The sequence below is a fragment of the Watersipora subatra genome, chromosome 1, assembly GCF_963576615.1.
Source record: "Watersipora subatra chromosome 1, tzWatSuba1.1, whole genome shotgun sequence".
NCBI classification, from domain to species: Eukaryota; Metazoa; Bryozoa; class Gymnolaemata; order Cheilostomatida; family Watersiporidae; genus Watersipora; species Watersipora subatra.
In genome coordinates, this window is record NC_088708.1 from 26,954,254 (window position 1) to 26,974,783 (window position 20,530).

A 20,530-nucleotide genomic window follows, 5' to 3' on the forward strand; every position below is an offset into this window, starting at 1 on the left:
CAGACACTATCCTGTGGCAAATGGCTTAGAGTGGCATACAGTTACATAGAGCATGAAGTAAACTTATGCGACTGGGGCAATGTTACACTGGATAATGTGATGGAAATGTTGGAAGTTTCAGAGTTCTTTGGTGAGCTCTGGAATGTTGCTACTACAAAGTTTCATCATGACACAAGTAGCATGACAAATGGATGTTGTGTGGAAGCAACAACATTGTCAAAGATGTTCCTTGGCTAAGAAACATCACTGCCGCTGAGTTAATGGCGGGGTGAAAAACATCAATATAGAAATAAAGTGGTAATTGGGAGATGTGACAATAATAACAGACTTGGCACCTATATTCAGTTAGGCAAACCCTGTAATGAATGAACAACAGGCATCCCAAAGTCATTGGCATAAGCGAGGTGATAACAAAAAGGAGACATCTTAATAAGTGAGCTGATAAAAAAGTAAGGGTTATTCATCCAAATGATCTTGGGAAAATCAGAAGAAAACTAAGCGTATGAACCCACATTAGTTCCTCATAAATAGCTAAACAAACAACTCTTTAGTGTCAACTGGTCCCATCAACAAGTTTGATCTCATCACATCATTTGGATTCTGAGGGATCCACTTATCTAACTAAACCTAAGTGAGAAGCAGATGTCAATAAGATGATCAATAATATTGTGAAAGAATGCCATCTATGCAAGTTAGTTGTCCTTATTTCAACTCCTTTGGAAGACAGAACTCGGCAGAAACCAACCATGGACTTTACCATAATGGAGTATTATATTTCATTGTTATTGACGGTAAGCCTGAAAGGTATGCCATGTGTAAAAAAAGAGAAGAGAAACTGCTGCAAAAGTTTAAGAACATTTTGACCACCCATATTCTGAAAAAGAGGTCATCTATTAAGATACTATTAAACAGCAGTTTCTGTTTTAAAGCCTTGCAACCTGTGGTGGAAACGTGGGGCGTAAACCTGATATTCAGTTATGCTTATAAAGCTTTAGGTAATAGAGTGATTTAGTTGAATCCTTATACCATCAAAAAATATTAACTCACCCTGAAGAATCTTTAATGTACATGTTATAGTACAACAATTTACAAAACACCGAGGGTAAGTATTTTCCTATGTAAAAAACTAGTCAGGCAGCAAACACAAGTACCAGAACATACAGCACCAACAAAACGGAATGTATCGATAAACCTCTATGAGATTGGAAGTCAAGTATATAAATAACCAGGCAACTCAAAATGTACTACAATGTAGAAGACAAGGATGATTAGGCCTTCTAACTTGCTGGTAGTTTTTAACACAACAGTAGATATAAATAAAATGGCTAGGCACTTAAGGGATATTAGATTGTGTTGGAGACAAAAAAACATTAATCTACAACAGAAAACTGTGAGCTTAATAGTGCTCCTAAATTTGACCATGTGCAACACTGAGCCTGTTACTTTACATATAGAAAATAAAGCCTATGCTGCTAGTTCTACTCTGGTCCACCAAGTCAGTGTTCATAAACCTCCCTTTTCGCTCACCGATTCTGCTTAAGAATACTAAAAGTCTGTAATGTAGTCTAAATAGAAAGAATAACGGTTTATGTCTAATCAACATTCTAATCAACTTTAAAACAAAAACAATATAAAAAGTACCATCTTTACATTCATTGCTTTGTCACGACAAACGAAATTAGTTCTTACTGAAGTTATTTTTATAGATTTTTCATTCTCCAATCAGAAATTTCACAAATTACTTCCCAGCTAAATGTAAGTGAGAGCACTAATAGTAACAAGGTTTGTATTTCTGTTGAACTGCAGCTTTTAGTACGTATAATTCGATGGAATTTTGTTACGAAGATGACAGAAATAGCTTGAGATACAACAAAGCGTTGATCAGTTTAAATGCAATGATTATATTCATAAACTCAAAATCGTTGGCGCTTACGCCTCAATGGCGATTTCAAACACATTTTTTCTCACTCTTTTTGCGCTCGGCCAGACTGTTAGTCTTGCTTTCTACTCTTATTTTAAAACAGACTTTTTTAAACAAAGCCCGTGTTTTTAACATTAATCTAACAAGTGACTAGTTTCAGTTTATATAAGCAACGTTAACTGTAAAGCTTCCTGATGAAGTGCGACTATCTATTGCGTTGTGCTTTCTGGTTTTGGGGCACTTCCACTAAGTATTTTATTTGTTAAGTAATTTAATATTGGTTGTTAGTTAGTAAGATTTTTTATAATGACAGTTAAATTAACTTACATGATCAAATCCATGGAAAGCAACATTAGTGAATAATTCATCACATTCAGCACCAAGGAGAGGTGGTAGTTAAGTATATATGTTATATGATGGGTATATATGAGATGGTGGATGAACTGCAGAAAGTTGAAGACCTGAAGTCATTTGTACTACAACTCTTAAATAGATCTGCATTGATTCAATATGGGCAGCTATCAAAAAACCTTAAAAAATAGTTGTATTCCGCTTTTAAACAAATTTAACCTATGGACATATCCAATATAAACTGTTATAGTGCATATTATCAGCTGAAAGCAAGAGTTTTACAGTAAAATGAAATAGTGGATATTTACCTAGCCAATTTAAGAAGAAAAATGAAAGTTTTTGGCCAAACACAGACTGCACTACTCTTCAAATGTACTTTAATATCGGGACTACGTAGTAAAATAGCTAATTAACTCAAAGGAACTGCTCGTATAGAGGAAATGTGCTTAGGTGAAATAATGTCTTGTGTTATAACAATACTATTATTTGTCAAAACTAGCTGCGATGCAGTTCAGCCTCATTGCTTCTAGGGTGTCTCACAAAGGTGGGCAACGTCATTCGTGCTTAGAATTTAATCCAATTATGTGAAATTGTCATACTTGAAAAAAATTAGACAGTAGAAGGTAGAGGCATCGTTACAACTGCAAATGGAGAAACAAAGTACCTGTGCTGAATTTTTGCCACAATGTCTTGTGGTGTATACATGGTGCTTCCAGCCATCTCTGTAACTACAACTGGATTACCACTAAAAACTCTAATTGACACATAATGACAGCAGTCTGTCATATCATCACGGTTTATATAAAACTGGCTTTAAGCATCCAACATTATCAAAAGAAACTGTGACGAGCATGATGTCAATGTGACAGTTAATATTGAAGAGATGGTGTAATGCAGGTTAAATGTTTTGTTGAGTCAAAGCTAGTATATGGATGTAAATTAATTCTTGGAATAGATGAAATATACAAGCTAGGTAGCTTCAGAATTGGTTCTAATAACATGTAATTTCGAACTACAGATGTTGAAAGCTGCATAGCAATTGTGTGGGAGAACAATCAATCAACCAAAGATCATTTGCTTATTAAAATTTTTGTTTGACTGAAATTTTGATGGATAGTGGCACAGAACTAGAAGGAGCAAAAAGAGCCTGAGTTGGCAAACTGGTATGATGAGCACATAATAAAAACTGTAAGAATCGATACAAACTCATTTATGCAATGGAAGGCTAGAGTCACATAATAGTGCATTACATGGCAAAAGGTAAATGGTGTTATCCTACTAATGACCATTTTTCAGCATATCATAAACAAAAAGTTTTTAGTTACAAGCTCAACAAGTACGTATATAGTACTTCAGACTATGACATAGCTGTTTGTCATAAAGTGTAGAGAAAAGTGTAATCTTGTACAAAATACATGTTCCATCTGCAGAAAGTATGTTTGCCGCTATGTTCAGGTGTATCCTTACAATATTTTCAGGTTGTACGCTTTAACTGTACGCTGTGACTAGAATGGAATTTATGTTAACCGTAGCCACAAAAATTGAGTCACACATCTTATCTAAAGTATTAGCACTTGAAAAAAATATGGGTAAAAGTACCGATCAGCATACATGTGACGGTATCGTGCATTAAAATATAAGTTTAGTCAGAGATGTAAAGGAAATATCTGAAAAGTATGGTTTAGTATAAAAAGAGCTTGTAAGGTTGATGGGCTGCTACATTAAACAGGTAATATATTCCTGTTAATGGAGCAGTGAAACACCCTGCTATGTTAAAAAAACACTGGATTGTGTGACAGCCAATCTTCAGAAACATGGGCCAGTAGGAGACCAATGGCGAGTAAATAATTTACCAAGAAGTAAAGTTTACTCTGATATAACGACTTTGTTATAGCAGTATGCATAGAAATTGACAATTGAATAATAGAAGCCAGTTGACTGAGAGGAGGTAATGAAAGCAGTCATATCAACCTTCTTGAGCTAAATAAAGTGATAAAGCTATCAACTTAGCTAGCCAGGCTTGGGAAATATATCATCTACAGTTGATGAAGTTGAAGGGCTGGTCGTCACTAGCAATTTATCTAGGCTTTAATGAGCAGATGTGTTTATCTTTACCAACTACATACCGAATCGGCTCAGATGACTACATGCTCAACTGAAAAAGAACTCAAGCTATAATACTCACGGATTTGTCTGAACATTTTACAACAAAGTATGCCACACCTCCTCAAAGCATATGTAGTCAAGGTGCGCTTGCTGAAGGAAACAAACTACCGATAGAACAATGTGGTTGAAGCTGAAAAGCGAGACGTATTAGTATACCTTCTTGACCACATTTCTCCTGGAAAACAGTTTTTAGGACTTTTTTTTCACTGTTCATGAATGTCCGTTCGGCCTCACCAATAAAACTGTGACTATCAGGGGTCAACAACTTCAGTACTTAGAGCTACAAAACAATATTGTGAACATTGTGCAGTATCTGCAATTCCTTTTTAAAAATACATAGTGTACCATTAAATAGCCGCACGTGAAAGCTTTGCTCTGCTAAATTCAGCGGTACAGCAGAGATGAGGTCAGTAGACACTGGAAGGTATTGAACAGCCAGCAAAAGATGAAATGATTCCAAACTAAAGCAGCCATCAAAACGCAACTGGCAGAGCAAACAATGCAAATAGTTTTGTTTCAAAAATGTTGATTTTGCTTCTGTATGTGTTATAAATGTGTTTTTTATGTCACTTGTTATTGAATATATCTTTGTAGCATTTATTAGATTATTGTATAACTTATAAATTTGCGGATTTATTGCATATTATTTGATAGCATCATTGCGGTTATCTTAACTTGGCTTACAATGGATCGACGCTCATAACTTTTTCTGTTGCACGTAAAAAGCCAGTTTTTGCTGCAAACTGTAGCAAACATCAATGAGTGCAATGTGCTTTTGTGCAACATTCTTAAATATAGTAATAAAATAAAAATATGCTTTCAAATTTAGAAAATCAAAAAATTGAAAGCTCCAACAAATTACAATACAGGTTACAAGATCCTCGTAAGTTAATTGCAAGCAGTAAATATTGACTGGTAGAGATTATTCAGCCTATTAATGCACATTTATTTACAGATCTATGACAAGTTATGGTAATTTATAGTAGACTTAATGCAACCAAAAAGGTTAATGTCGCTTATTCGAAATAGAGTGCAAATATACGCAATATTCGCTTCGCCCATAAAAGAGTTAACTTTATTTTCCCAAAACTCTGATGAGCTATTTAAAAAATATAACGCCACTCTCTATTTAAATATCACTTCTAATAAAGCGCCACTTTAGAAGAAGGGTTGGCTAATAGAGCGTTCAAATAGAGAGTTTACAGTTTGTTGTGTTTACTAGTGAAGCTATTATTTGTATGTACTGTTGATCCTGATTGTGTCAAGGATTTTTGATACATAATGCTATTAGTTTAACACTTTTGTCACATGTTTAGTCTAATAGCAATAGTTATTCTGTTTTACATCATGTCACACATTGATTTCTTGTCAAAATACTGTTATTGTATTTTCTAGTCGTATATCTCAACGTGTGTAAAGGTTTTTTGTTTGCTGTTAAAAACCTATATTTTTTCTTATTTTTTGTTCTGTATATTGTAAAGTAATTTTATTTCTCTGAATACAAGCTTCTGCAATGTACTCATTAGCTGGTATCAGTCTTGTCAACAGACTTGGCTCAAAAGACAATTTTTCTGAACATGTTTTGTCTTATTACATGTAGCGGTGCTACAGGAATGATGGGAAGAGGGTCAAAGCATTGCATGAGTGGAAAATTAATAATGAGGTTTATCGTTTCAAACTACATTAAACTTCAACTTATTCCTTCTTACAAAAGTTAATTAGTCAGTCTAACTATAGACACAGTCTACTTTGTAAATAGTCTTCAACACAGCTCATGTTTTGTCTTTACATAATACAAAAGGTTTAAAACCCAAGCGTCGCTCACGGACACATAGAATAACAACATGATATGTATGATAGCCTGTTTGCCTCGACACAGACTTTGGCATTTATTATAACCCAAATGTAAATATGTTAGCAAACCAAGAGCTACTTACATGTAGTGCCAGCTTTTAATGTAAGGATGATCCTAGAAACAAAGCATACCAAACCTTTAAAATTTTTCTATAAAATGTACATTGACGTCATAAATTTGCATCGTCAACTGCAGTTTCAAAAATCCTCATTGATATTAGGAGATGGCAAGAAACTGTTTATCGCTTCATGTTGTTCATATACATGTAGATTGATTTTCTCTATTTCTGTGTTTAAAGGTGCAGATAAGACCATCTTCGTATCAAATATGTCTAGCTCTGTGCTACAAGCTTCCAGTAAACCATACACATGCAAGTAAGTATGAGGTTACAAATACGTATATAACTGAAAGTTTCAAATTTATGTAATGCTGTCATCTACCATTTTTATTTTACCTATTAAATTTACCGTAGCAATTATAACCGTCGGTATCTGGCTGTGCTATTAGATATTGTGGATATATAAACCTGCTTTGCTTGATCCTTGGCTGTCAAACATGGATCTGTTTAAACTAGCATTTTTTGTTCAACTGATACAAGTATATATGTATATATATATACCATATATATATACCATATATATATACTGTATACATATCCCATATATATATATATATTGTATATATACTGTATATTTATATCGTATATATACCATATATATGCATACTGTACATATATACCATATATATGTATTCATTTTATCACCAGGTCGATATGATGAACAACGGCAATCTGTCATTGGAGTATGGATATAACTAAAATGTTTAGTTAATGTCTCAGCAAAATACTAAGTAACCTGATTGAATAACTTCTAAAACTTGATTGATTCTGACTGCAAAGCACTTGTTTATAAACAAAAACAAAACTTCTAGAATTTTCTTGACTGAACATGTACCTTCCACATCAATTGCGCAGTCATAGGAAATGCATGAGTCATGCAGTGGTCATGCACAGAGCGCAATCGAATAAACTATGCAGTAGTCACAGCAAACCTGCTATATAAATATGAACATGAATATGAATATGAAGTGTCAGCAACACAATAAAATTGTCAGAAACAAAAGCAAAGGTGAATAATAATAAAGCTACATCTACAGGTAAGGTACCATACATGTACAACTAGACCTAGAGTTTGCGACATACATGTATATGTATGCCACAGATTTATATATACCGTAAAACCCCTAATTGAGTGTCACCTTCGTTTGAATGCCACCTCTATTTGACAGCTACTATAGTAGAAGGTTTGAAAAATAGAGCACCACCCTTTAATTGAACGCCACTTTCATTTGACCTCCACTTTGACATCCTTTGATCTTTTTTGACTAACCCATAATAGCAAGTCATCATAGAAAAGTGTCTACAAAATCATACTAATAATGACTCGGTTACATCAACAACATTTAAATCTTTCGTTGTTTCTGTTTATACCGAAATCCGTTTTCCAACTTCAAAGCTTTTCGATTTTTTCGTTAAAATGTTGAAAGCATCACCATAGAAATAATTAATAACTGTATCAGGCTAATAGTAGTTTCTTGTTGAACGCATTTTTTGAAACTTTGATCCCGCATAGCTTAATGGTTTAGTTTGTCACCTTGTGAGCGGAACGTTCCAAGATCAAATCCAGTGCCATGCGGATTTTTCATTGCTAGATTTTAATTGTTATAACTGGACATAAGGTGTACAAAAAACCGAAACTTAGATTCATATATTAGTGATAAAGCAAACACTTATGCTATCTAACCACATTCCAGGAGAAGGGTGGTCTGCCACTCAGGCATCGATTGGTTCTATTGGCTAGTAATTTATAATCGTTTGTTTTATTCAGAGTTAGCTCAGTGCTGAATAGAGATTCTAAAACCTATGGTAAGAAGTACATGTTTGATGGAGCTGAGGACACTTGTTGGAATTCTGACGAAGGAGATCACCAGTGGATTCTTATAAGTTTTGAGCAGGAGACCAGCATATCTCATGTGAGATGTTATGTTTTTTTTATATACAGGTAGTCGTCGACTTACGACCGCATTTGGTTCCGGCTGGTCGTAAGTCGATTCAGACGTAAGTCGATTCTGTATATTCTGTCAATTCTGATTTAACTTAAATGAATTTAGCTTACTAAACACATACTTGAAGGAAGTTTTAGTGTGCATTTTAATAAACTTCAAACTTTTAACAAAGATTTTATCATTTATCTGTTTGCAGGTCCGTTTTTACTATAACGGATAACGCTGAACTCGCCATGGCGAGCAGCGTATATCTTCTAATAACGTATATAATCAGTACACAAATTGCCAAATTTTAATTTCGAGAGAAGTTATTGTTGATATCATGTGACAGAAAAAATTCGCCTTAACAAGAATAACGAAGAACGGCTTATGCTACACCTTGCACTGAACTGCCTGACCTTCCCATGAATGTGGTCGTTGAGTCGGGTGGACGTATGTCGCATAGGTCGTAAGTCGACGACTACCTGTACCTCATATGAAGGTTGTTTGTTGTCATTTATAACAATGTCATTTGATTTATAATGTCATATTTGTTGTATATCCTAAACAAGATTTATAGTATGTATTATTTCTAATATATATATATATTGGAGATAATGCATATATATATAGATTTTGGCTTGCCCAAATTCCCCCAACAATCAAGACAAAAAATGAATTGGAAAAAAAACATGCTATTATGAACAGCTAAGATCTTGCAGCGATAGCTCAAACTCCCAGGTCTCTGGTAGTAGTTGCAAGCTTGGGTAGACATTACTACCCACTTGGGTAAACCAGGTTGGGGAAACCATATGTATATATACACATATGTATACATATATTGATATATTGTTGTCATCTCCATCATTTTTATAAAGTAACTAAATCAGAAGGAGTAAACGAATGTAGATGCATATCATCATGCAAGGACGAGTGATCATCGTTGTTCTAAGTTTGATAAACATTTGCCTTCAACTTGCATTGATAATATTGTTAACACAATTTTTTTAGTTTCATGTTTCCGGTTCTCATTATGAGAAATTCTTTCTGGTAATGATTGAATTAGGACCTTTAAAAATGTTCAATGTTTATAATTCTAGTTAGATCCTTTACTTGCTGTCAAAGTTTTGGTCACTTCTTTGTCACTATTTTGGTGAAAGTATGGCACCCTTGCTGATATTGCACGCTAGCGGATATAATACTTGCAGGTGAATATTCAGTTTCAAGGAGGATTTGCCTGCTCTCACTGCACTATTCTCTCTGACTCGAATGGGCATGAGTTGGGAACTTTAGCAGATATATATCCATCAGACACCAATAGGCAGCAAGTATCCTTTACTAACTGCCAGCGCTCATACGCTGTCTGTCAATCAGCTTTTTGTTTACTTTTGTAATGAAGATTCTACCAGGGTTAGTGGGAACTAGTGGTTATGACTGCTTCAGGTGGAGTTATATACAATTTTTACGATAATTTGTATGTATCTATAATTCTGTTTGTTATAAATTTGTTTTACCTAAACTAGCGTTGTAGCGATTCAGTCTCTATTTAGGCTTAGAAGCAGAATTGGATTAAGATTGGATAGTTATTAGATGGTTAACTGATGTAATATATTGATACTAGCCGAATGCCCGGCATTGCACGGGCATTAAAAACAGCTAATAAACAGTGGTAGGTCATGTAGTTGCTTGCCATTAGCCTGGGGCATAGCCAACGACTAATTTGAGCAAGCTAGTATCCATATTGCTAAACTCACTGATAGAGCCATAAGAGCAAGCTTTAGTGACGTTGCGTAATCCAGAGTGCTATGCGTATGTTAATCCAGATAACGACTCATATCAGCCAATTAATCTATTGCATCTTGCGTAGCTTAATTGGTCAGATTATTGCCTGGTGAACGGGAAGTTCCGAGATCAAATCATCTACAATATGGATTTGTCATTGCTAGATACCAATCGCCATAGCTGGACTGACCGAGTGACAGACGACAACAAACTTTGAGATTTATATACCGTATATCGATATTATTGTGTCACTGGGTTCTCACAGAGTTCTTGCTAATTGTTCAGAGTTAATTGTTTTTGTTTATAATACACTCAACTCGGGGTTTGTTGAAAACAGATATGAATTTTTTCACTGCGGTAGAATATTTCTGACTCGAGCAGTTCCCAATTTATTCGGTGGTTGATAGTAGCCTATGTTTTAGTGATTTAGTTTTGCAAGAGCTTCCTTGACAATATTCTTTAAAGATGTTTGCTGTGAACAAGACTACTGCGAAGGTGTTTAAAATATTATTGGAGCAGCCTACAGACACGTACGGTAGAATCATCATTTACAATCTTGATTTTCTAGCAACATGATAGGTCTTTTCTAAAGATTAGTTCTTACACTTTGTACTAGAAAATGCTCACAAATTTCTTTTACCGAAATATTCATTGGAATACGGTACTTAGTCATTTTAATTCGTACATTTTTATTATATCTTTCCTATTTTTGTTTTATATATGTTTCGGTTGTATTATGAATAAAGAAAGCATTATTGTATGTTAATTGTACCCTGGTTTGCTCTTTCCAATAGTTCAACATGTTGTAACTATGTTGTCTAGTGTTACTATCATTACCAAGTATAGTCAACATTATCGGTGTAAGGCACCTCATTAATTTTAATTGTGTTAGCAGTCTCGCTATTTGCTTTTTGTCGCAGCTCACAAATAAAGTTGATTTAATCGCGAATAAAAAGAACAATTACTTCATGTACAATTACTTAATGATATACAGCCGCTATGTGAGGGCTGTATATCATTGATGTTCCTTATTGGGAATTCATCACAAATTATGTGTTGAACTGTAATCGGTTTGACATGCATATAATAGGAGTTGCTACCTCTCGGATATGTTTCCAGCACTTACTATACTGATAGTACTGTGCAGTACATCGGACACATGGAAGCAGCAGGTCTTGCCGATGGGCAGACTAAAATACATGTATAGGATTTGGCGTTATTAAAAGCTTGGTATTGCTAAGGCGCATCCTAGTTTCCGGTTGCGCTAACTAAAATGTAAGCGGTTATTTCTATTTCGATAATTGCCTTCTATTTCAACACGCAGTTTTTTTAGAAGTCGGACGATATGGTTATTTACATTTTTAATAACCATAACTAGATATTATGGCAGAACCTTGGTATGAGTTAGAGAGTGACCCTGGTGAGTGATTAATTAGTGTTATATTAGCTGTTTCGAACATCACAATACATGTCTGATACATAACACGTAAACTACCAACTTGCATATATTGCAGGTTATAGATTGCATATACTAAAATGAATGTTTGCGTTTTTTTGATTATTTGAGTTGAAACACAATGACCTAGATAAAAAAAACTTTTTCATTGCATGTTCTATCGGTTTGATTTGTACCTCGTAGTATGGCTTTTTTCTGATTGACTTGGAGCAAAAGGCACCGATTGGTTTTTCCAGAAGTTTACAGCTGTAGTATCTTTACAATTGGTTTGCATTTAAATGTAGATAAATTGTTTACGCTTCTAACAATACCAAATGACAAGTAAAAATGAGTTTATTGTAGCAAAGTAGGACAGCTTCTAAATTGATAATGATTAATTATTAGGGTTGTAAGCTTCAATTGTATTTGCCAATGAAGACTATATGCCAAAATTCTTACAATGTCAGTATGTGGTTTAAAAAACTGATTTTGGTTGGCAGTAGTGTTTTTACTAGTTTATATTTGCTTTACTTCTTTCTCAAACCAATTATATCCATTACCTTTTGATTATGATATTTATTCAAATCCATTAACTTGTTTCATAATTCTCCTTTAGGCTTGTTCACTCTACTTGTCGAAGACTTTGGTATTGAAGGTGTACAAGTCGAAGAAATTTATGATATTGACACAGTTACAGAAATGTGCAGGTTGGTTATTAGGCTGGTGTGTTATATTAATTTGCAGTGGCTGCAGATGAAAGATGTTTGACATGATTATTTTGTTCACTTTTGCTTATGAAGATTGCTATTTATTCTTAAAGTGAAGCACTTGGATTCATATTCTTGTTTCGATGGATAGAAGACCGACGTCGGCGACGCAAACTTATGGATGAACATAGCCTTTCTGTGAAAGATAGCAAAATTCTTCGAGATATTTTTTTTGCCCATCAGGTAAGTGCTTTACGATCACTAAACAATTTATTTGATTGTGGTGATGTGATATTTAAAGGGTGTCATGGTATCATGGTTTAATTTTTGTAAAGATAAGTTGTGAAATATTTGCATATCAAGTTTAATATCTCAAATGCATTGTTCATTGCAATTGTGCGTTGCAAAAGTATTGTTCATTTGAGAGAGTTTTCCGCTAAGTCCAATTGCATTGCTCACAGGTCATTCCCAATTCTTGCGCAACTCATGCCTTGCTCAGTATCCTTCTTAACTCTGATGGTGAGACGGTGAAACTCACAGATGAGCTGCTTGAACTTAAAACATCTACAAGAGGAATGATTCCTGAACAGAAGGGAGATGCTATAGGAAGAATACCAAGAGTGGCAAATGCTCACAACAGCCATGCTAGGTAAGGAGCAACTGCTTGTGTTTTTACCTCTACACGTATTAGTCTAGCCTAGTTCAGTCATTGAGTTGTTCTTTTTGCTTATGTTCTATTGTCGCCTTTGCTACTGGAGTACTGTATCTTTAGGCTAGGGATTTTATGGCTTCGTGCATGTGATGCGTGAAGGCAACGTTGTCTAACGTTTCTAGCTTACAGTCTATTGGCTGTTTTCTAGCCTAAATGCATTCACTTATAAGGAGACTGCTCTTTAAATATGTTAAGGGATTTCAATTTCATTCTAGTCCACATCTACGTCACCAACAAGAAAAAAAATCATCCGCCCCAACTGCATCACAGGCGGGAGAGGCTTACCACTATGTCTCTTATCTTCCTGTCAATGGTCGTCTTTATGAGATGGATGGTCTTAAGCCTTGGCCCTTAGACCACGGTATACTATTAATAAGCCAGGCTGTTTGGTTGTCTATCACTGGGTTTCCATGTTTCGAATGGATTCGGAGTTGACCTCTGCTGATGAATTCGCAACTTACCGCTCCAACGATTTGGAGTTGCACTTCATCGATGTTTCCCAGGCTGGCGATGTACTCCTCAAATCATAAATTGTTAAAGTAGACTCGCTTTCGAGTCACGGTGGCTTTTCAATTCACATTTGCACACTTGTTGCACTAACGATGTCTGATGAGTATTTTGTTGTTGTTTTCTCTATATTACAAAACAGCAACAGAATTTACTACTTGCTCTACAGTTATTACTTCAAAGGTTGCATAAACGATAGTATCTTTTATGATCATGAATTCTGTATTGAATTGAATAGGAAAAAGCTTCTATTTGCAGGCAGGATGAGAGTGTGATATTAGCAACATAAATAATGTAGTCAAGACAGAGAAAAATTATATTACAGGATGTTGTAACCATAATAAAGTAAATAAAATGGTAATTATCTCATTATCGTCATATGAGCAACTCATCATTTGCAATAGTAGTTAGAAAAGACCCGCATGGTAGTGTGATGAAATGCGACGAATTTTTTTACCTTCACTGGAGAGAGCTTAGCCAAGCATTATCACTTTCAATCCATCTACAGTAAGCCTTATTGTGACGGCGAGTAGTAGTCTTACTGTGAATGCCTTCGCACAAATTTAGTGCAGGGAATGTTTAGCGAAGCAAAATGGCGTCGAATCCGTTTGGATTTCACCGTTTCTATGATTTGGAGTGGAGGAAACTTCAAATCTATTCGAAGTATGGGAACCCAGTGAATGTCTGTTAGTGGAAGCAAAAGATTTTTTTAGTTTTAGATAATAAACTGCTAATTCTTCACATTTTTTAGCAAAGATTGTAAATGTTCTCTTTTTAATAACCAACTACCAATTGATAATTCAGTAGGCAACATGAAATGATATGTAGCTCAACCTCTACGTACCATTTCATGTGATCCATTTCATGTATTACAGCTGTCATATGTTGAAGCAAATATTTTTATAAGATTGCAATGTAATTTACTGAATGCATTTTACAGCTCACCAATCTATGACATTTCCTTCATAAATTTTTCAGGAAACGACACAGCATTACAATAATTGCTTTTTAAAAAACTAAATGTGAGCATTTAAATTACAGTCATACCTCGACATACGAGTGCAGTCATACCTCGACATACGAGTGCAGTCATACCTCGACAAACGAGTGCAATCATACCTGGACATTCGAGTGCAGTCATACCTCGACAAACGAGTGCAATCATACCTCAACATACGAGTGCAGTCATACCTCGACATACGAGTGCCCTCAATTTACAAGAAATTTGAAATAGAGCAAAATTTTGATTAAGATTATGCCTTGAGGTGCGAGACAAATTTGAGATATGAGACGGTTATCAACGCGGTCACTAAGTATGCGAGAGGCCGCTTTCGAGGATAGCATCGCTCGGTCTTTCTTATCGAATCAGTTTTAAACAGGATGGCTGAAAATCCGATCAGAAATCGGGTGAAAATAGAAAGAAAATGAAAATGAAGCCAAGGTTAGAATTAAGTTCAGTGTAAGATTAAACCTTATTTTGAAGTGTATGTTTAGTAAACTAAATTCATTTACGTTAACTTTAAAGTTTATGTTACCGTATGTTAAATAGTGTCACAAATGTAGCGCACTGAACGTGTCGCTGTCGACTCTCTCTCACATCGCCATTAGCCGCTACGTGTGTCTCAAAGGTAAGAACTTTATGCAGTACTGTACATAATAATATTACATCTTATTGCGGGTCATAACCACTAGATAAGCATTTGTTACTCCGTGAGAGTATGTAGGTAGTGAATGAGAACAATTATAAACACATTTTCCTTTGCGATATCCTGTTTTAGGTGGGTTTTCAGATGGTGGAACAGATTAATTTGTATTTAAATTGCTTTGAGATTTTAGAAAATTAACATACAAGCACAGTTCCAGAATGCATTAAGCTCGTATGTCGAGGTATGACTGTATATGTAACAACTAAACTATTGAAGTAGTGATCAATGCAAAAACGTTTTAATCTTACTTTATCTCGGGAGCCGCGAACAAAATTATGAAAACTAGGACTAGATAATTGTTTCTTTTTTAAGTTGCACAAGCGTCTCTACATTTACATATGAAACTGCAATGCTTCAAAAAGTTTGGAAATTATTTTGAAACAAATGTTTGCTGGAATTTTATAGTATATTGTTTGTTGATAAATTCACATGACAATCCCGTGTAGAAGTTTGTATATAATTGTATTGTCCATTCTATTTATTATTATAGTATTTATTTAAAAGTTTTTGCTATGAGATGCATTGTTGTAAATCTACGTTATAAATCCGCATAATAAAGTACATGTATCGTCTTTCTTAACACTCACATTTAGAAGTATACCTGTATGTATGGTGTGATTTGTTTATAAGAGATCAAACGAGATATTCATTGTAGGAGAAGTAGAAAAGGGCGATTGGACACAGAAGTTCAGTGATGTTATAGCTGAAAGGTTAGGAGGGTAAGTGACAAGATCATGTAGTTGTGTTGATCATTGAATGGCTAATCCTTGAAAGCTTTGGTATTGTGTCATTTCTACAAAATTAGATATTAGTCTATAGTAACATCAAAATGATATGGTAAAATCAAATAATTTAAATCACTGATTTAAATCATTATTTTCTAGGGAAACTGTTTTGAGTTTTTTTATTTTTTCATACTTTTGCAAAAATCAGAATTTTTTGACAATCTTGTTTTCATGTGTGTGTAACAAATTTGTAACCATTCCTCTGTCATGAATTATAGAGATGCCCCGATTCTAATATCACCAGCCGATTCAGATACCGATCCGGTATACTGATTGTTATTGAAAAATAATCCGATTCAGATACCGATTCAGATCTTTTGTGTTGCATAGATAATTGTTAATTTTATTATGCAAATATAAATACAATGCAAAGAAAATATAAATATCAGTGTATTATTTGTTTGTATTTATGGAAAAAATATATACATGTATATATATTCACATACTGACATACCGTGCATCTAGTAACAAAACAGTCCATGTTTCTTGTAATTTGTTATTAATAATGGTAATTACTGTTAGTGGTACAGCTTGCTTTGTGATAATGAAGTCTCTCTTCTATTGCTGAACGAACTGCTGCACCTGTACAAGTTTAGAGCAAATCAATGTTTCTTTTAATTACCGTTAGTGATTTAATTCTCTGTGAGACGTCTCTATTTTCTATCACTATCGATGCAATCAAGTAATTCTTAGGAGCAGATCAAAACATTTGCTAGTCAGTCTAGTCTCGAGAAGTCAGTGAGGTCAGTATATTCAGCCTGCTCTGGCCAAGCTGCTAGAGTTGGATGTTGGACGTGACTAAGACACTCACAGAGTGTGAAAGGACCAAACGATTGTCATTTCTGCTTATCTCCGATATCATTGATGAGCATTCAAAACCGCTGTCTGCCAACTTGTTATTGAGAAGTAATGCTCTCAGTTAATAGCTTGAAAGAGTAGGTCGCCTCAAATGGTAGCCTGTTGTATATCCTGAATATCCCTCTGCATATTTCCTCTATAACCTTAACATGTGGAAATCTAGACTTTGTTTAATTTGATTCATTACTACCTTGTAGAGGAGACATAATGTTTAATCTTATGGCTGTAGTGCCAGACAAGAGACTAGGATGGCGTAGAAAACTACAAAAACTGCAGGAAAATTGCGATGCTGTTACGAAAGATATTACAGAGGTGAGCAATCATGCTTTCTGGATAAGACAAAAAAGTAAATGTAATTTGTGGTACATTTATTATGCGAGTCTGTTTTTCCTTATAAACCATGAGGCTATGACTGACTATATAAAGAACCTTCACGGCATTGTCTCACTCTGTACTCCAGCCATATCTGCCAACACTAGTCGCCTGCGAATTTAATACAATTGAAAATTTAATACTGATTTGTCTTAATGCTGGCCAATCATCTCCGTTTTAGGTTATGATGTATTGGCGAGACAACACGCCTGATCCATTGCAGACGATAATCCCAACCAATGAGGCCCTCACCATTAAAGTTTGGATAGAGCTGATAAAAGAGGAACATCGTTACTGTCTCGTGCCAGCACGAGCTGATAGTCCCACGAAGGCTAGCAAAGTAGTCATGCCAGTGGTAGAGAAGGGAATGATTCCACAGCTTAATGCTCTGCTCACTGCATTGACCGAGACAGACGAGGACAGCACATCGGAAGTGGTTGTCTATCAAACGTCTGAAAAAAGTGATGAGCGACGTGAGCTTTTGGAGCTTTCCGAGTTTGACCCATTTGAATTGACATGCATAGAGGCGCAGAGATCCAACACTGTATCTACCAATTCCTTCTCCGTCCAGGTCATTTGATTGAAATTTTGTAGATTTTAGTTGAAGCGAAACTTGTGGTGCTGGTTTTATTACTGCTTCTACATCGGTAGGGCTAGTGCTTTTCATCACTAGTTAATGGCTATGTTAATGTCTAAAGTTTCGTGTTAAGTTGCTGCTCATCCGTTGTGGCAAAATAAGGGCAAGTCTTTTTGGTCAGGTTGATTAGCTCACTATTGGCAGCAGATCTAATGAGATCTGACTTTGTAGATCGGCCTATTTCTACATTCTTTATCCAGAGCATCTTGGTTCATGAATACTGGCTTATAAAATGAATGGCATCACAGATTTTTACTCTCACTGATACCACAATAATTCTGTCTCTGAAACTGAAGGATGTGTTAGCACGTGCATTTAGTATAGTTACCATGTCCTGGTTTGATGTCTCGTCTAGTTTCGAACGGTTAGATAGGATTCTAATTGCACCCAATAGCTCTCATCTGAGTTTATTACAGGCTATCTGTTTAAACCTTACTACAGGCTCATCTGGCCGATTGTACAAGTTAAGTTTAGTGATTGGTACTCTGCCTCGACTGATCAGCATCCTATGGAATACCCTGTTATTGACCATTCTTTATTGCCCAGTAAATTAAGAGGTTGTCTGATCTTGTCTTGTAGGAACTGATAGAAATGCTGACTGACCTCAAGTCATACATAACCGACACAGAACAACAGCTCAAAGAGCAAGAGGACCTTCGAGATAAGTATAAGGTTGGTGATCGAAACAAATTCTTGGTTGTTCCGCGCAATACTATTAGTCTTTCACCATCTTGTCTGGCACTTGCCACGCTTACCTTAAAATCTATAAAATTCTTTAAAATTTTAAATCGGGTATTCTTTAAAATCTGTAGCTTGCTGGTTGATAGATAGTTGGTCTGTGGAAGGATTTTATTGATCTTCTGGAGGCTTATATGGTAAACAACATATGCAGTTATAGTTTGTTACCGTTGTTAAATTCTGTGCTTATGGTTGGATTTAATTGTATAATCTTGGAGTTATCTTCTCATGTGTGCATAGTTTGTAGAGACACTATAGTTTATTGTTCAATTACATAGATTGTTTAAAACAACACAAATGTAAAATGGCTAACTGAGAAATGCTCTACCAGTTTTAATAGTTGCTAATGTTGAACTCGACAGCCTTACGGCTCATGTATGTAAAATTAAATGTTTTACAACTAGATATTAAAAGCTTAGCAAAGGAAGGTTGTTCATGTATGTTTTATTGTTTAAAAGGCTGCACAAGCTACTTGCTGCATAACCAAATTGAAACCATCGTTTTATCTACTTTTTGGGAAAACCTCCTATTTTGTAACTAGTCTGATAAATTACTGTTTCAAATTATCTCTTTAAATGAACATCTAAGATGTATGTCATCACATGTTGACATCTACACTTTGTTATATGTTGGCATGTTTCCAAACAAATCTCTAAAATTTTATTTAAAATTGAAAATGTATTTTAAAAGTGATGTAGTATGGGCTGTCTCTGTGTGTATATCATACAATAGCTCGACTCGTTCAAGCTTTTACCCTGGAATGCTTTTATATACCTTTTAACCTAAAATACGATTGAACACACCTGGGAAATTTGTATGCAAATTTGTATGCCTAATTCGCCTAAATTGGTTGTAAGAATTACTCATTTGCAGATTGATGTGTGTCGACGGACACACAACTACTACCCATTTGTAACAACATTTTTACGAATGTTGGCTGAGCAAGGCCTTCTCAACGACATGGTCAACCAATTGACTCAGTCTAAGAAGAAACTGATTCAATCAACTGTCACTAGTAACCATAGCAGCAGAGCAAAGAAACGCTCGCATAGCGACAGAAAAAGAAGTAGCTCGGGCTATAGCAGATCGAAGAGAAGAAGATAACATATGGCAATTAGATTTTGTGTCTATCAAATGTGTCTTTGTATTTTGATATTCTTTCATCAAGTTTACACAATTAATTCGAATTTATAATGTTTGTTTATAACTTGTTTATTAGTTTACCAAGCATGCATGGTCACGCTATGGCCTTTAGCTGTAAATATTGTATAGCTGTTTGACTTGTAAGAAATTGCCCTAGAATGCATGTTATCACTAATAGAAAAAGACATTTACATGTAGGCCTACTAGCGTTCTAGTTTTGGCTAAATTCTAATTTCAAAGCCATTTAAGAGGGTTTTTAGTATTTTAATCAGATTGAAATAGTGGACATCCTAATCAGAAAGTGTGGTCACTTTCTACGGACCAGTTTGCGTATGTCCTCATCTGAAGATTGTTACATACATACTACATAGACGTGGAGAACAGAAGGAGTATTCAGGTGTCAGATGTTTTTGTGTTAGCAGCTGAAGCACCTTGCATTGCCTGCCATTTAGTTAGTCATAGCTAATAGTGATAAACATTCTGCATCATTGTAATCAGTGTAAGTTATTGAGGAATAAGCTAAGTGTATGAATGAGTCATACACATTACGAGAATGGAATATAGATGTTATAGCATGTGTAAGTTCATATTTTATGAGCCATTACCAGTCTTAAACAACTTTCAACATTTACTAGACAAAGTTCAATATTGTTGCTTCGAAACGCAGGTCTCGTTTGTCTAAGTCAGCGCATAAGTAATTGATTAAAATTAGTCAAGAAAAGGCAATTCATTAATTTACAAGTCCAATTATCTGCGCAGATCCATCAGAAATAGTTTTTTAAAAGTATACACATTTAGGATCTAGCTTACAT

General features: G+C 35.1%; 2 protein-coding genes across 2 annotated transcripts; both read left to right on the forward strand.

The window, feature by feature from the left end:
- The first annotated feature begins 6,579 nt into the window (after window positions 1–6,579).
- LOC137410609 (nuclear receptor 2C2-associated protein-like) lies at window positions 6,580–10,820 on the forward strand. Its single transcript, XM_068096053.1, has 4 exons — window positions 6,580–6,667; window positions 8,180–8,324; window positions 9,545–9,664; window positions 10,584–10,820. Exons 1-4 carry the CDS (start codon window positions 6,621–6,623, stop codon window positions 10,692–10,694), a joined length of 423 nt encoding a protein of 140 aa, XP_067952154.1. The 5' UTR covers window positions 6,580–6,620; the 3' UTR covers window positions 10,695–10,820.
- Window positions 10,821–11,392: 572 nt separating this feature from the next.
- LOC137403510 (ubiquitin carboxyl-terminal hydrolase calypso-like) lies at window positions 11,393–20,253 on the forward strand. Its single transcript, XM_068089450.1, has 10 exons — window positions 11,393–11,538; window positions 12,170–12,260; window positions 12,374–12,503; window positions 12,722–12,909; window positions 13,188–13,333; window positions 15,841–15,904; window positions 17,026–17,140; window positions 17,382–17,771; window positions 18,417–18,509; window positions 19,449–20,253. Exons 1-10 carry the CDS (start codon window positions 11,502–11,504, stop codon window positions 19,677–19,679), a joined length of 1,485 nt encoding a protein of 494 aa, XP_067945551.1. The 5' UTR covers window positions 11,393–11,501; the 3' UTR covers window positions 19,680–20,253.
- Window positions 20,254–20,530: the final 277 nt, after the last annotated feature.